At 37.5% G+C, this 17,434-nt stretch overlaps 1 protein-coding gene across 8 annotated transcripts in view; it reads left to right on the top strand.

Moving 5' to 3' along the window:
* PTGER3 (prostaglandin E receptor 3) overlaps positions 1–17,434 on the top strand; it is a 228,623-nt gene that overhangs the window by 20,294 nt on the left and 190,895 nt on the right. For 6 of the 8 annotated variants that reach the window (XM_005204443.5, XM_005204440.5, XM_010803428.4 and 3 more), the window contains exon 2: positions 16,463–16,642. The exons of 1 other annotated variant lie outside the window; for it this stretch is intronic. In XM_005204443.5, the coding sequence (XP_005204500.1) occupies positions 16,463–16,642 (180 nt within the window). The remainder of the gene's footprint in view (positions 1–16,462; positions 16,643–17,434) is intronic. One more of the 8 variants, XM_024984845.2, reaches the window with a different exon arrangement.

Below are 17,434 nucleotides of genomic sequence, written 5' to 3' on the forward strand. Positions count from 1 at the left end.
TTGCTAGTACATGCTTCTTTGTTCATCTCTTGCAGGACAAAGAAGCTTTGTTTTGCTATGGCTCTCTCCTAAAAATGAAGAAACTTTTCCTGGGATGTCCCTGGGGAGCTTCTTCTTAGAACTTATTGCCTAGTATGGGGTCATACCATCATCTTTGATCCAGACATTTCCAGCAGCTAGGGATGAGTCAGCCTTGAAGCACTTAGGCGCCAATGAAAATAGGTGTTCTGGTGAGAAGGGGAGATGGGAGAATGGAGAAAGGCAAAAATGGACACTGTGGTGATGATATTTCTGCCATTTAATTGAGAGAATACAGGTGGAAGCCCATCAAAATGTATAAGGCACTGGACCTGCACTGTCCAATATGGTAGCACTAGCCACTTGGTTATTAGACAGTTGAAATGTGATCACTCCAAATTGAGATACAATGAAAATGGAAAGCAGAATCTTTTCATTATTTTGAAAAATAAAACATCATTTACAATATAAATATCACATGATACTTGATGGTGTTCATCTGCCATCTGTACAGTGCCTGAAAGGAAAGAATGATTGTTAAGATGTATTTCAAAGCTGCTACATAAACCTTATTGGATTATGGGATTAAAAAGGGACTTGTGCCTCTACTGGATATAGCAAGTTACCATTCTGTTGTGTGTGACAGCCACATTCTTCCTCACTGGAATTTATGTACTAGTTAGGAGGTGACAGTGAAGGGCTCTTTTATGCTTCATTGTATTGTTCTTAACATCAAAATAAGAATAATACCCAAAACAATAACAACAAATACTTACATAGTACTTATTATAAGCCAGATTACAATACTGTCTATCTCTATGTCTGTTAACTCAACAACCTGGAAGGTGAGTGGGTTGTAGAAACCAATGTCTTCAGTTCTGCTACTTTGAAACCCAAAAGGATAGTCAGTCACCAGAAATATTTTGGTTGCCACTTTTCCCCTTCACAAAAGCCAAGCAGTAAAAGTGCAAGTTAAACCCAGTTAACACAGTTCTCTTTTAAAAGGTTGAGGCATTGGCAGCCAAACTTCTTGTCATAATGAGGAATCATAGAAAGTTCTCCTTAATATCAAGGAAAAAACGATGCTGCTATATGATACTTTACTCCCCTCAAGCTGTGGATCTGGCACTGCACTATTGCTTAGCCCCTATTTATAGTCAACAGAACAAGAGTTAACTGTAAAGAAAGCTGGCAAATTTTCAGAGGGAGTGTTTTGTGTTGGGGAAAAGAAAATAATATAGTGTCAGGAAGTTCCTATACTAACATAACTAGAAACCTAACATTGGCAGGAAAGTTTGCAAGTAAATTATAAACTGTTATTGATGCATTATCTGTTAGACTCTGAGGGGCATTTTACATATTTATTATAATATAGGCATAAGATATGGCTTCTCAGGTGGCACTAGTGGTAAAAAACCTGCCTGCCAATGTAGGAGAAGTGTGAGACGCGAGTTCAATCCCTAGGTTGGGAAGATTCCCCTGGAGGAGGGTATGGCAACCCACTCCAGTATTGCTGCCTGGAGAATCCCATGGACAGAGGAGCCTGGGGCTACAGTCTATGGGGTTGTAAAGAGTCTGACACAACTGAAGCGATTTGGCCTGCATACATATTCTTTTGTGTGTGTATACATATACCACATTTTCTTTATCTATTCATCTGTTGACAGACATAGGTTGCTTTTATGTCTTGGCTATTAAAAATAGTGCTGCAGTGAGTAGGGGCATTCATGTATCTTTTTGAATTGTACTTTTCTCCAGATAAATGCTCAGGAGTAGACTGCAGAATCATATGATAACTCTGTTTTTAATTTTTCTAAGGAAAATCCGTACTGTTCTCCATAGTGGCTATCCTAATTTACATTCCCACCAGCAGTGTAGGAGGGGTCCTTTTTATCCACAACCTGTCTAGCATTTATTATTTGTAGGTTGAAAAAAAAATATTTTCTTATTGAAATATAGTTGACATATAATATTATGTTCAATATTATGTTAGTTTTAGATGTACTAAAAAATGATTCGACATTTGCATACATCAGTACCATCTGTCCCACACAAAGTTATTACAATATTATTGACCATATTCCTTGTGCTGTATTTTACATCTGCATTACTATTTATTATATAAGTGGAGGTTTGTAACTCTTAATCTCTTTGAAGTGTTCTGTGCTCCCACCTCCCTCTCTTCTGGCAACTAATTGTTCTCTGTATCTATTAATCTGTTTTCTATTGTTTTTTAGTCTCTATTTCATTTATTTCTGCTCTAATCTTTATTATTTCTTCCCTTCTAATAACTTTGGGTTTTGTTTGTTCTTCTTTTTTAGTTCCTTTAAGTGTAAGGTTAGATTGTTTATTTTAGATTTTTTGTTTGTTTGCTTCCAAAGATAGATTTACATCAGTATAAACCTCCTTCCTAGAATTATTGTTATTGTGTCCCACAGCTTTTAGATTATTATTTTTCCATTTTCATTTGTCTCCGGGTATTTAATTTCCTGTTTTATGCTTCAGTCACTCATTGGCTTTTTAGTAGCATTGTTTAGCCTCCATATGTTTGTGGGTTTTTGCAACTTTTTCCTGTTAGTTGATTTCTAGTCTCATTCTGTGGTCAGCAAAGGTGCTTGATATGATTTCAATTTTCCTAAATTTATTGAGACTTGTTTTTTGGCCAGCATGGAATCTATCTTGGAAAATTTTCTGAATGCACTTGAAAAAAAAAGATGTATTTTGCTACTTTTCTCTTGTTACTTTTAAGATTCTCTCCTTATCTTGATTTTTTTTTTTTTTTACCATTTAATTATAATGTTTCTTGATGTGGATCTCTTTGGATTCATCTTGTTTGGGACTGTCTGTGCATCTTGGACCTGAATATCTGTTTCTTTACCCCATTTAGAAATGCTTTCAGCTATTATTTCTTTAAATAAGTTCTCTTTATTTTTCTCTCTCACATCCTTTTTGGACCTTTATAATGTGAACACTCCTCTGACCATGGAATTCGCCAGGCAAGAATACTGGGGTGAGTTGCCATTCCCTTCTCCAGGGGATCTTCCCAACCCAGGGATAGAACCCAGATCTCCTGTACTGCAGGCAGATTCTTTACCATCTGAGCCACCAGGGAAGTCCAGTGTGAACAATCAGATGCTTGAGTTGTCCCATAGATCTCTTTAATTATTCTCATTTTTAAAATTCTTTTTTATGTTCAGCTTGAGTGATTTCCACTTCTCTGCTTTCCAGTCCACTGATCTGTTCCTCTGTATCATCTAATCTGCTACCGATGCTTTCTAGTATATTTTTTTTTAATTTCAGTTATTATATTCTTCAGCTCTATTTGATTTTTCTCTGTATTTTCTAACTCTTTGTTAAAATTCTCACTGTGTTTATCCATTCTTCTCCTGAGTTGTGTTGAACATCTTTATGATCATTACTTCAAACTCTTTATTGGGTAGCTTGCTTATCTTTACTTCATTCTTTTGTTTATTTTCCTGAGGTTTTGTCTTGTTCCTTTATTTGAAATATATTCCCCCATCTCCTCATTTGGACAGTTCTCTGTGTTTGCTTGTAAGTATTGAGCAGGTCAGTTACATTCCCTGATCTTGGAGAAGTGGCCTTATGTAGGAGACGTCTTAGAGCATCGCAGCACACACCCCTCTGCTCACCAGAGCCATATGCTCTAGGGGCACCCTCTCTGTGGGCTCTGTAGGCTCTTCTGTTGTGCTAGGGTTCACTGCCATGGGTGCACTGGTAAGCAGGTCTGGCTCTGACCCAGGTGGCTACTAGTCTGCTGGTGGCAGGACCAGGTCCTGGGGCAGCTGGCTGCACGGGTCTGAGGTTTGTGGGGAGGGGGTCAGTCGGGGCTAGTGCCAACCCACTGGTGGGGTCAGGTAAGCCCCTGGATTCCAAAATGGCACTTTCAATACCTGTTTCCTTGAGGTAGAATGAGCTCCTCAGAATGACTGTCACCAGAATCTGTCTCCCCAAAAGGTGTCCCAGTTGACTATTCCCTTCTCCAGGAAGCTCTCCAAGATCAGCAAGTGGGCCTGACCCAGGCTTCTTTCAAATTCCTGCCTCTGAGCTGGGTCTTGGGGAGTATGAGATTTTGCTTGCAGTCTTTAAGAGTAGAGTCTCTGTTTTCTACGGCCCCATAGTTCTCCCATATGCAAGCCCTGCTGGCCTTCAAAGCCAAACATCTGGATGCTCATCTTCCCATTGCAGGACTGATGGGCTGAAGAGCCCTTTGTGGAGCTTGGACCCCTGAATCCTTGGGGAGAACATCTGCCATTGTCATCCTTCTGTTTATGGATAACCTACTTAGAGGTATGGGTCTTGACTATCCTGCATCTCCATCCCTCCAACTCATCTTGTTGTGGTTCCTTCTTTATATCTTCAGTTGTGAAAAATCTTTTCTGCTAGTCTTCAGGTAGTTCTCATAGACAGTGTCTCTGCAAAAGCTGTAATTTTGGTGTGCCTATTGGAGGATTTAAGCTCAGAATCTTTCTGCTCCACCATCTTGGTCACACCTCTGTTTTATTATGAATATTTACTTCTCCTGTTGATTTTATAGCCCAGATTTCTAGCCTTTTCCAGGTTACTGCTGTAACTATGAATATTCTACTTAAAATCATGAATGATAAGATGTTCTTGTGAAGTGAAAGTTGCTCAGTCGTGTCCAACTCTTTGCGACCCCATGGACTACATAGTCCATGGAATTCTCTAGGCCAGAATACTGGAGTGGGTAGCCTTCCTCTGGGGGATCTTCCCAACCCAGGGGTCAAACCTAGGCCTCCCTCATTGCAGGCAGATTCTTTACCAGTTGAACCACAAGGAAAGATGTGCTTAAAGTCCATTAATAGCTAAATTGAAGCTGTCATCTTGGTTAATCATAACAGAAAGAAAAAAAGACCAGAGTCTTGAATAAAGAATAAATATTAATGAATTTGTGCCTTAGGTGAAAATTCTAGAATCTCTTACCCACGGATGGGTAGGATGAACTCTACTATTATTATTTATTCATTTGCTAATTCAAAACTATTTATAAATCTACAGTGTAATATATTCTGGTCTAGGCTTGTCCTGAGATATACCTAAAAATATAGGAATGAGTCCTACTCTTGTAACAATTTTCATCTACTAGGAGAGGCTGACCGTTAAGAAATAATTTAAAACGTGCAGGACAGATAAAGGTAGTCAAGAATTTGGGGAGTCCATATTATGAATTATCTACCAGGCTTTTCAACAGTACATGAACCGTGAACTTCCAGATGTTCAAGCTGGATTTAGAAAAGGCAGAGGAACTAGAGATCAAATTGCCAACATCTATTGGATCATCAAAAAAGCAAGAGAATTCCAGAAAAACATCTACTTCTGCTTTATTGGCTATGCCAAAACCTTTGACTTTGTGGATCACAACAAACTGTGGAAAATTCTAAAAGAGATGGGAATACCAGACCACCTGACCATGCAGGTCAAGAAGCAATAGTTAGAACTGGACATGGAACAGACTTGTTCCAAATAGGGAAAGGAGTATGTCAAGGTTGTATATTGTCACTGTACTTATTTAACTTATATGTAGAGTACATCATGCGAAATGCTGGGCTGGATGAAGCACAAGCTGGAATCAAGATTGCTGGGAGAAATATCAATAACCTCAGATATGCAGATGACAACACACTTATGGCAGAAAGTGAAGAAGAATTAAAGAGCCTTTTAATGAAAGTGAAAGAGGAGAGTGAAAAAGCTGGCTTAAAACTCAACATTCAGAAAACCAAGATCATGGCATCTGGTCCCATCACTTCATGGGAAATAGATGGGGAAACAGTGGAAACAGTGTCAGACTTTATTTTTGGGGGCTCCAAAATCACTGCAGATGGTGATTGCAGCCATGAAATTAAAAGATGCTGACTCATTTGAAAAGACCCTGATGCTGGGAAAGATTGAAGGCAGGAGGAAAAGAGGACAACAGAGGATGAGATGGTTGGATGGCATCACCAACTCAAAGGACATGAGTTTGAGTAAGTGCCAAGAGTTAGTGATGGACAGAGAAGCCTGGGGTGTTGCAGCCCATGGGGTTACAAAGAGTCAGACACAACTGAGTGACTGAATTAAACTGACCGGGCTTTTGGCAGAGGAAATAGCAGATAAACTGACGTTTCAAATATATACAAAAAATAAGTTGAAATTAGTTAAGAGAGGGGAGTGAGAGTTATAAGACCCAGGATCTGCAGTTATAAAAGTTTAGAAGAAAGAAAACTGGCACTTTTGAAGAACTCAAAGAAGTTCAAAGTAATTGAAATATAGATGTGGGAGTAAAAATGGTGAGCATTTAGTCTACAGGGTCCAAGTGATGATGAGCCTTCAATGTCTACCTTAAAAGGTTTAGACTTTATACTCAGGGCAATGAAAAGCCATTGAAAAGCTTTTTAAAGTGGAATAACAGTCAAATTTTTATTTCAGGAGCAACCTTGTAAACAGCACAAAGGGGCCCAGAATGGAGTCTAACAAATCATATAATAGACAACTGTAGTAGGTTAGACAGATATGATGGTTGTCTGACTTTAGGGTCAATGGGAATGAAAATGAAATAAGTGATAGATTAAAAAATATTAGTTACTTATTGGACAATTTGTGATTGAGTGTGAATAATATTACTAATGAGGTGGAATGGGAGAGAAACAGCTAGAGATGAGAAACATAGACAGAGCAGTAAATCAAGATGAACAAAGAATAATTCTTGAGTTTCTGTCTTAGGGAACTGGGTTTACTGAGATAGGGAAGATTGGTGGAGAAGCAGCTTTGAAGAAGATAATGATTTCAGTTTGAACTTGCTGAATTTAACATAAGACATCTAGGCAGAATTGTGCTTTAGGCACCTAAATCAATCAATCTGGAGATTAGAGAAGAGGTACAGCCTATAGTTCATAGATGTGTTTTGAAGTCTTTGGGGTAGAAAAGTTTTCCCATTGAGTTTGTACATAGAGGCTCCTTCCCATATATACGAGATAGAACTAAAAAAATGCTAACATTTTCAGGATTGATAAAGAAATAGGGGCCATAAAGGAGACTGCAAATGAGCATTCAGAGAGATAAAATTAGGAAGAAAATCAGAACAAATGGCAGTTGGAATGTTTGAAAAATAGAATCCTAAATGTTAGGCAACCTGAATTTTAGAGAAGAATGTTTCAAGAAAGGCTGGTGAGTGTCCAGGGCATTTCAAAACCTTGCTGGCTGGCTTGGAAACAGCCTTTCCTGAGGATTTATGGGCACTGAGGTCACATTATAGCAGGTTTAGGAATAAACTTGAAGATGAACAGGATAGACAACTTTTTGGAGAATTCAGCTGTAACTTCTGGAACAGTATTTGTAAAGAGATGAGAATTCCACAGAAGGTAAAATGATAATGGGGAAAAGCCAAAAGTTAAAGATAAAAGAGGAAGGAGGTAACTGAGAAAATAAGACCTCTGACATTCATGAAGGATAGGATCCAAGGCACAAATAGAGGGTTAGTCTTAGCTAGGAGATAGAAACTTTTCTGTTTGAGCAAGAGGAAAGGAGGAATGGATAGCTGCTGATGCTGATCTTGGTCCTAAGAAGGTGAAAGGCACCGAAAGAGCTTATTTTTTCTGTGATGTGAATTAGGATAGAAGAAGACGTGTAGAAAAGTGAGAGACAGAGAGAGGGAGAAAAAGAAAGAGAGAGAGAAATGAGTTAACTAGGGAATGAGATAAGGAGATTGGGGACCAAAAATTCAAAAAGAGAGCCCAATGTGCCCGTATTTACCCAGTGCCCATCCCAAGTACATGATTGTCTATTTGAATCCCTCTGTGAGATAATGTTGTCTCACAGCATAGGTCTTAAAAAAGAGTGACATTTTGACATGAAACAAAGGAAGAAGTTGTCAGGTTAGAATCTCAGTCATTAGCTTGTGTTGTATACTTAACTATGCACAGGAAAGAACTCTTGTATGCCATGGCTGTACTATCCATGAGTCACAGAGGCCAGTAATGTACAGCCAGACATCATATTCTCTTTAACAAACCAAAATACATTTGTCTATTAAATGTTTTGACCCATTATAGAGTCTCAGACTGTACCTATTAGTTGTTAAATTATTCTCACATCAACTACCTAAGAACTCAAGCTAAAATGACCACATGATGGTTCTAGGTTCTAAAATTTTGCCAGCAAATTATATAATAGGCCATTGTTTATACCTAAGCTTTCAACTTTTTGAATATGAATGCTTATTTTCTAAGTATGAAAATAATACATATGTTGTGGAGAATCTGGAAAACAGAGAAAAATATAGAGAAGAAAATAGAAATGACCCTAATTTCCTACTCCAAGTTAACTATTTCTAATATTTTTCTATATATACACACAGAGTAGTTTTGTCCTTTTGGATTATGTTATGTAATAAACATTTGTTTCACTTTTAAATCTTGAACATTTCTTTGTATTATTAATTATTCTTCAAAAACATGATTTTAAATGTTAGCATTGAGATGCACACTGATATATATTATGCACACTGATAGATGTTCCATAATTTGAACAATGTCTTTTTATTGGTCACTTGTTTTTAATTTTCTGTTATATTTATACTGAGGAAAATATCCCTGCCCACAAAACCTAGCCCACACCTCTGATTCCTTCCTTAACCACTTAGCTGCTCTTGTCACTAACACTGTGGTTTTCTGAGTGTAAGACAGTATTAAGATAGAGTATTTGGGGTTTAAAGGAAACTATACTTTGGCACAAAAAAAAACCTGTCTTAACTCTAAATATTTTTAGATTAATGTTCCTTACACTTTGACAAAGACATATTGTCTAGACTTTCTCTTGACACCTGGGATACATAAGTTTGAAATACAATAAAGTACCCTTCTGACATGTATTACAAAGCTAATCCATCATCTATAATCCAAGGAATGAATATTTTTATAGAGTAGATTTTTGCCTTCCTCTTTTTAGCCAGAGTTTGTATTCTTGATACTGACATTTTTGGACTATTCTAATAGAAAGATAAAAATTTATCTAGACATAACACATGTACCCAGTTATACTGAGCCACACTGATTTTACAATTCATACTAGCTGAGAGGAGAGAGTAATTCCTCGGTACCAAATAATGTGGTGGCAGACTTCAAGCTTCTTTATAATTTTGAGGTCCCTCCTGTGTATTGATTGAATAATAATTATGCATTTTCAAATATTTTTAAGGTGCAAATTTGGAAGTTTGGGGGGTTTTTTTTGAAATGGCTGTATTAGGTAGAATTTTAAGGAAAGCAGACCTACAGATCATGCATTCATTTCCTTGCACTTTTCCCCATAAGCATTCCTGTTCTTTCTCTGAACATCAAAGCATTCTGTTCTAGAAGCCTATGCAATAGTACAATAGCCTAGGGCTGGGGAGAGGTATGCTGTGTAGATTGAAAGTATCAATTATCCTTATCTCATTTTAATTTTCACAACTGCACTACTAGGTGAGAAGATGCTCAGTAAGCATGGATGAATGATGTTTTAGAGAAGAGGAGAAATCAAGATCCAAAGTTAGGTAACTGGACCCCAAACTAGAAACAGATTTGAGTCAGATTCATGGCAAGTCTTTATCTCTGATCTGTGTGTTTGCATAAGTCTGCAACTTCTGTAATATCTCCCCTTAGAGCTTCATAAATCTTGTCTCTTGTCTTCTTATACTGTCTACTTTCTAACTTTGTATTTTTCCTCTCTCCTCCATTTCCCAAAAATCACATGTGAAGTTTTTCTACAGAAAAGTTTTGTCTTTTGTTCTACACCTTTTACCTTTTGGTTGCTTTTTCTTTTTTTTTTTCCTCCAAATTAAACCCTTATTCATTTTCCAGCTTTGCCCCAGAATTCATCAGAAAAAATATAGCCATAGAAGAGTATATGAGAGACCATCCAGTCCAGCCCCAGGGTTTAATATTAAATTTAATAAAGCACAGAGAGTAAGTGACTTGCCTAAAGTCATAAATGCTGGCAGAGCCAGGGTAAGATTTGCTTTTTCTGATTCTTGTCCCGTTGTTGTTTTGAAACATTTAATAAAACTGTATAATAGTGAAGATGAAATAATGCCATTCTAGTAACTTTTCTTAATGCGTGTGAACTGTTTATTTCCAAAGTTTTCAGATTAGATAAGGCTTCTGAAACAGAGTCTAGAATGCTGAGATGATTTGGCAACCTGAGAACAGAGTTGTAATCAGACCAGAAAGACTACAGTTATTTCTTAAATCTACAGTGAAGCTTCCTTCCATGAAAGTCCTTCAAATTATGTAATTAAGTGGTTCAAAGGGCCCAGGCTGGTTTGAGTGTGTTATAACAGCACATTTATCACACTGTACAGGGAGTTTCCAGTAAAGCAGGTTTATTCTTCTGTAGCCTGACAACAGAGAATTACAGAAAACAAAGCAGCATAGATAAAACTGGCTGTAAGGAAAGTTCTTTTACGCACTTATGTTAGGAATAATCTGGAAATCATAAAAACCACATAATAGAGCATAAGGGAAAAATAAAAGTTTTATTCCCTCCCCACAAGTTAATTGTTCTGTATTTTCTTATGTATCATCTTCAGTAGATACATGTAGTCTGTAACCCAAGGCATTTTTGAACCAGGAAATAAAGTACTGAAGGTTTTTAAATGTGTGTTTAAAAATCCTACCAATACAATATTGTAAAGTAATTAACCTCCAATTAAAATAAATAAATTTATATTAAAAAAAATCCTACTGCAGTAAAATAAAATCCAAAAGAATATTAAAAACGGTCTTCCAAAGGACCCTCTGGAGGTTCAGTGGTTAGGATTCTGTGCTTTCCCTGCTGGGGCTGGTTCAATCTCTGGTGGGGAGCTAAGATACTACAAACCATGTGGTGTGATAAAAATAAACCAAAAAACCCAAAGAACAGTTTTTCTTTTAGTGTTGGTGTTTGGTACATTTTGAAGATCATTCTTATTGGGGAAGGGACAAATATTGTTTTTTTCTTTAGGATGAAGAAGAGTAATTGCCTTTGACACTAAGCAGGGATGGAGAATTTAGGGGTTACTGATGTGGTTGTGTTCATTCTTATCATGATACAAAAAGAACTCTCTCTTCCTGCTGATAACCAGAGGAGAGGCAAGAGGCCTGCCTGGGAGAGTCATATGAAGCCTGGGTAAGATTCAGGCAGAAAAGTAACTGCTCTCTTCAACCAGAGTTGGTCTCACAGCTCTCTTGATCAGATTGTTATATGAGGCCATTTTGAAGGTGCGATTGTGCGGTGTGTTTCTTAAAAAAATAGCTTCTGTGGTGGCCAAGCATGCTGTTTTTGGTTTGTCCCTTGCCCCTGGTAGAATGGGACTAATAGGAATCATTAATCTACCAGAAATCTACATATTGATGTCAGAGTTTTTCTCCTGAAGTCTGATCATCTAAAAAATATTTGCAAAAATTGTAATCTCTGTTTAGCTCCCTAAATAGAAGGAAGTCTAATATAGGACACTTATAGGACACCAAGGTGTTGACAGGGCTGGATTCCCTGATGGAAGCTCTGAAGGAGCATCGAAGACTCATTTCCTTGCTATTTTCATGGATGCTAACTTGCATTTGGGCTTCCCTGGTAGCTCAGTGGTAAAGAAGCCACCTGCCAGTGCAGGAGATGTGGGTTCGATCCCTGGGTCAGGAAGATCCCATGGAGAAGGAAATAGCAACCCACTCCAGTATTCTTGCCTGGGAAATCCAATGGACAGAGGAGCCTGGAGAGCTATAGTCCATGGGGTCACAAAGAATCAGACACAACTGAGTGACTAAATAACAACTTGCATTTATGTTCACAATTACACAAGAAATTAGTTCTATTTTCCATCCCTGCTGCCATTTGGAAATGGTAATATCACACTCACTGCCTCTAATTCCAATTATCTTCATTCTGCACATGTCATGAATTCTGGGAAAAGCTCGAGTGTCTCTCCCCATGTGCCAGCTATTGCTTCCAGGGCTTGGTTTCATAATTTTATAATCGCTGCATTGTCAATAGGAAATTACAGTAGATCAACCAATGTTAGGCATATGAAACCTGTATTAGCCTAATGAAATAATTTTAAATTATTAGCTTCATAAAAATTAATTTTAGAATAATCAAGGAAGACTATAAAATGACTGAAATTCCATCTTAATAAGTAATTTTGTGAATTTTCCTGATTATACAAAGTGGGAGAAATTCAATATTTTATTTTGTAAAAGAAAATGAAGATGTAACTTATGTGAATTCTTAAATCATTTTAGATGAGGTTCAGAATACTTCCTGAAAAGTAGTAAATGGCCAAACACATTTTATTATTAGATCCATCTCCCTCTGACCACAGCTGGAAAGGTTCTCAGATTTTAAGGACCCATGTGGTTACATTGAACCTACCCAGATAATTCAGGATAATCTCCCCATCTTGAGGTCCTAAACATTAATCATATGTGGGAGGTAGTATTCAGTTCACAGGGCTATGAGCCAGCATCAGAAGATACTAATTAGATTATTCAATTTTAAATAAATTTGGTTATAATAATTCATATTTATTAATGAAGAGAATAATCCATTTCCTTTAAACAAAAGACTTTCCTAAATTGTTTGAAATGTTTTTATGCACATAAAAATTTTTAAATAATTGAATAATTATTTAATAGTAATAATTCCATTGCCTTCCACAAATCAAAATACATATTTTACATTTAATTGTAATAATAATATAACTTATATACATGATACTATCTTACATTCTGTTCTTTTCATTTAATTCATATGCATGTATATAATTATGCAACCACCTGTATTTCATTAAGCTTTATTCCTGATACTAGATATTTATATGTTTGCAGTTTCTTACTAGATTATTCTTCATTGGCCATTCACTTATTTGTCCAATTGATTTTTCCTTTTTTGAATAAATCCCTTGGGAAAAGTTTCTTTGAAAGAAATGACAGACTATATGTCTACATATTTTTCTCTTCTTTTTGTTTATAGAGCCATAATTTTGTTCAGATAGTAGGTATAAATTGGTCAAGGACTGAAGTAACCACAGAGAATGGTTTTGTCTTATAAGCTAGTGGACCCCAGCCTTTTTGGCACCAGGGGCCAGTTTTGTGGAAGACAGTTTTTCCACAGCTGGGGGCAGGGGTAAGGAGCGTGGCGGGGGGCGGTAAGAGACGTGGTGGGGGGGTTGGGGAAATGAAATGGTGCAGATGATAATGAGAGTGTGGGGAACTGTGAGTGTGGAGAGCCCAGGGGAGCGGCTGGTGAAGTTTGGCTCCCTTATCCACCGCCCACCTCCTGCTATGCAGGGTTCCTAAAAGGCCATGGACTGGTACCCGTCTATGGTCTGGGGGTTGAAAAGTGAAAGTTAGTCGCACAGTCATGTCCAACTCTTTGTGATCTCATGGACTATAGCCTGCCAGGCTCCTCTGTCCATGGAATTCTCCAGGCAAGAGTACTGGAGTGGGTTGCCAGTTAGGGACCCATAATATAAGCAAAACCTGGACATTTCCATTCCCTTTGCCAGTGATTGTTTTAAGAATTAAGCTGTGACTCAACTCTGTCCCTGGTAGGACTTCCCTGGTAGCTCAGATGATAAAGAATCTGCCTGCAATGCAGGAGACCTGGGTTCAATCCCTGGGTCAGGAAGATCCCCTGGAGAAGGGAATGGTTACCTATGCCAGTATTCTTGCCTGGAGAATTCCACAGAGGAGCCTGGCGGGCTACAGTCTTTGGGATCGCCAAGAGTCAGACACGACTGAGCGACTACCACGCACACAACTCTGTCCAGTAAGACCAAGTTGACATTTGTATAGCTGATGAGGATTTGATCAGAGCTGGGATTTAGGGTGCCGAATTTGTGTCATGCTGACATCTGTTTGCTCTATCGGGGTGTCTGTTATTACTATAAATCAGATGAGAGGAAGTGCTAAACTAAGATGAGACTGGAAAAAGAGCAAACTGCATTGCAGAGGATGAGGTAAAAGAAGGTTTCACAGGTGACCCTGATGTGTTGAGTCAGGGTGACTGTAAGAAAGTAAGTGCTGTTGCTGTGGATAGTAGGTTTGTGGGTGTTTAGGATGCTCAGGGATGTTTCGAACCCTTCAGTTTGGGATATACGACCTGAGGACAGACCATCCAAATAAATGTGGGTCTTAAGCGATACTTTGAGTTCAGTCGAAATATAATGTGAACGACAAATGCATGCCACATATATAATTTTAAATTTTCTACTAGTGTAATATTTTACAAAATGGTTTTAAAAAGTAACAAGAAACAAATGATGCCAAGTTTAATTATGTATTTTAACACACTATATAAAAATATTATCATTTCATTATATAATCATTACATATCCCAACGTCCCAATTTTCTTCAGTCACATTTGAAGTGCTTAATACCTGTGCATGTCTAGAAAGACCAATTTAGGAGCTGGTAATAAAGTCAGCACCTTTCTTTGCTTGCAAGTGTGAACCTGTTTTGGGGTTGTTCCTGCTTTTTTATTGCTGTTATGAACAATGCTGTAATGAACAGTCATACACACAACCTCAGGTGCAGGAATTCAAGGCAGTGCATTCTTGGGAGTGGGACTTCTGCAAGGTAACAAGTGAGACAGTTTGATTGTTTTCTGAGGTGGCTGCTCCAGCTCATAGTCCTGGTAGTACTGTGTGCAAGAGTCTATATTGCTGCCCATCCTCGCTAACATTTGGAAAAGTCATGCTTCATTTTTCTCAAACTAGTGAATATAAAATGGTTTCTTTGTCATAACATTCATTTCTCTGATAGACTAATGAGCTTGAATATCTTTTTCTGATGTGTATGAATCTTCACTTTTTTTCTCTCCTGTGGAAATCACAAATATTTATTCATTCAAATATAAATACATTATGTATATTATAGATGTCATATATTAATATATTCATATATGTGTCACATCTTCATTCACAGGTGTTTATTGAACACAACCTGCTAATTATTAGTCTAGGTACTGGGAATGAACTAGTGGGGAAAAAGGTATTGGCCCAGATCCTACCTTCATGGAATTTACATTCTGGTGTATGTGCAGTGACTGGGTAGAGACCCAGAAGGGTAAAATGCTATCTGTAATATGTTAGTGAACCTGGGTTTAAGTCTGACTCAGCTATTTTATGTCATTAAAGCTTGGTTTCCGCAATTATAAAAATGAGATGGCAGTAGTATTTATCTTCTATTATTTATTAAAAGCATATGAAGAACTTGACACAGTGTCAGGCAAATTGTAAGGATTCAGAAAATGCTACTGGCCATAATGATAATACTAATAATATGTAACTGCTGTTTTCCCCTTTCTTGCATCTATCTTTTCTTTTCTTTTTTTTTTTTAATTTTATTTTATTTTTAAACTTTACATAATTGTATTAGTTTTGCCAAATATCAAAATGAATCCACCACAGGTATACATGTGTTCCCCATCCTGAACCCTCCTCCCTCCTCCCTCCCCATACCATCCCTCTGGGTCGTCCCAGTGCACTAGCCCCAAGCATCCAGTATCGTGCATCGAACCTGGACTGGCAACTCGTTTCTTACATGATATTTTACATGTTTCAATGTCATTCTCCCAAATCTTCCCACCCTCTCTCTCTCCCACAGAGTCCATAAGACTGTTCTATACATCAGTGTCTCTTTTGCTGTCTCGTATACAGGGTTATTGTTACCATCTTTCTAAATTCCATATATATGCGTTAGTATACTGTATTTATGTTTTTCCTTCTGGCTTACTTCACTCTGTATAATAGGTACCATTTCACACCAGTCAGAATGGCTGCGATCCAAAAGTCTACAAATAATAAATGCTGGAGAGGGTGTGGAGAAAAGGGAACCCTCTTACACTGTTGGTGGGAATGCAAACTAGTACAGCCACTATGGAGAACAGTGTGGAGATTCCTTAAAAAACTGGAAATAGAACTGCCTTATGATCCAGCAATCCCACTGCTGGGCATACACACTGAGGAAACCAGAAGGGAAAGAGACACGTGTACCCCAATGTTCATCGCAGCACTGTTTATAATAGCCAGGACATGGAAGCAACCTAGATGTCCATCAGCAGATGAATGGATAAGAAAGCTGTGGTACATCTATCTTTTCTTAAGTAGTCTTTTTTTTTTTAGTTACAACTGCCAAAGTTTAAGATTACATATGTTTTGCCTGACAAGGACCAAGAGCCAGAGAATATGTGTTTTTAAAAAATCTGCCTCATGTTGAATAGGCAAAAATGTGGGAAAATCCAGAGGAATATCTTATATAATTCAGGGCTGTGTTCTGTGAGTATAAATGTTGCTTGAATTATTCATTTTAATCCAACAACCAACTTATTGTAAACTAACCATGTGCAAAGAACCATGTGGGGAGATGCATATGACTTTATTAATCTTTGGAATAATAATATGTCCCTTTTTCTTAGATAATGATGTTGAAAATGATCTTCAATCACACGTCAGTTGAGCACTGCAAGACATACACAGAAAATCAGGATGAGTGCAACTTCTTCTTAATAGCTGTTCGCCTGGCTTCACTGAACCAGATCTTGGATCCCTGGGTTTATCTGCTGCTAAGAAAGATCCTTCTTCAAAAGTTTTGCCAGGTAGCAAATGCTGTCTCCAGCTACTTTAATGATGGACCTAAAGTGCCGACTATCTCACTATCCAATGAAATAACACAGACAGGAGCATGAAAGAGAACACTTAATCAACTTGCATGTTCACAGCTTTTGGCAAAAAATAGCCCTAAATCTTACTGTGAATTTAGGCATCTCTGGCATGCCGCTATTTATGCATTGAAGTAGAATTTTTGATATAAGGCCTAAATGGTCTCAGAAGCATAAATATTAATAATCCCCTATGTGCCAAAAGTATTGAAACACAAACAAAGGAAAATAGATTAATAACAGTCTAGTGTTTTGGGGTCTGTCCCATATGTAGCTGAATGTGTGATTATTTATTAGGTGAAAGCACTTCTTTGTTTTTATAAATGATCTTGGTCTGTGGTGGGGGCCGTGTAGGGATAGTCAATATTCTAATATACTGAGTACGTGGGGAATTCAACACACAGATATTTGAAGACAAGGCAACAGTTTGTTTTTGCTCAAAGGCCTTGGTCTTCTGCTTTCTCTTTTACTCTCTCTTTCTCTCTGTGTCACTTTTATTCCCCTTAAATTTTTTTAAAATGTTGATTTAGGATGAAAAAATACATAACATATTCACAGTATTCATTAATACTGATGTTACTTAAATGTCATTCAATATGCAAATTAGCTGCTAACCTTACAGAGTCTGTTTTGGTTGGGTTGGTAATTAGGTTTATTCATTATCTGAATGAGTCAGTTAATTCCATTTATTTCAAACATGACAATTTGTGAACATCCAAATTGTTCAAT

The sequence above is a fragment of the Bos taurus genome, chromosome 3, assembly GCF_002263795.3.
Source record: "Bos taurus isolate L1 Dominette 01449 registration number 42190680 breed Hereford chromosome 3, ARS-UCD2.0, whole genome shotgun sequence".
NCBI lineage: Eukaryota > Metazoa > Chordata > Mammalia > Artiodactyla > Bovidae > Bos > Bos taurus.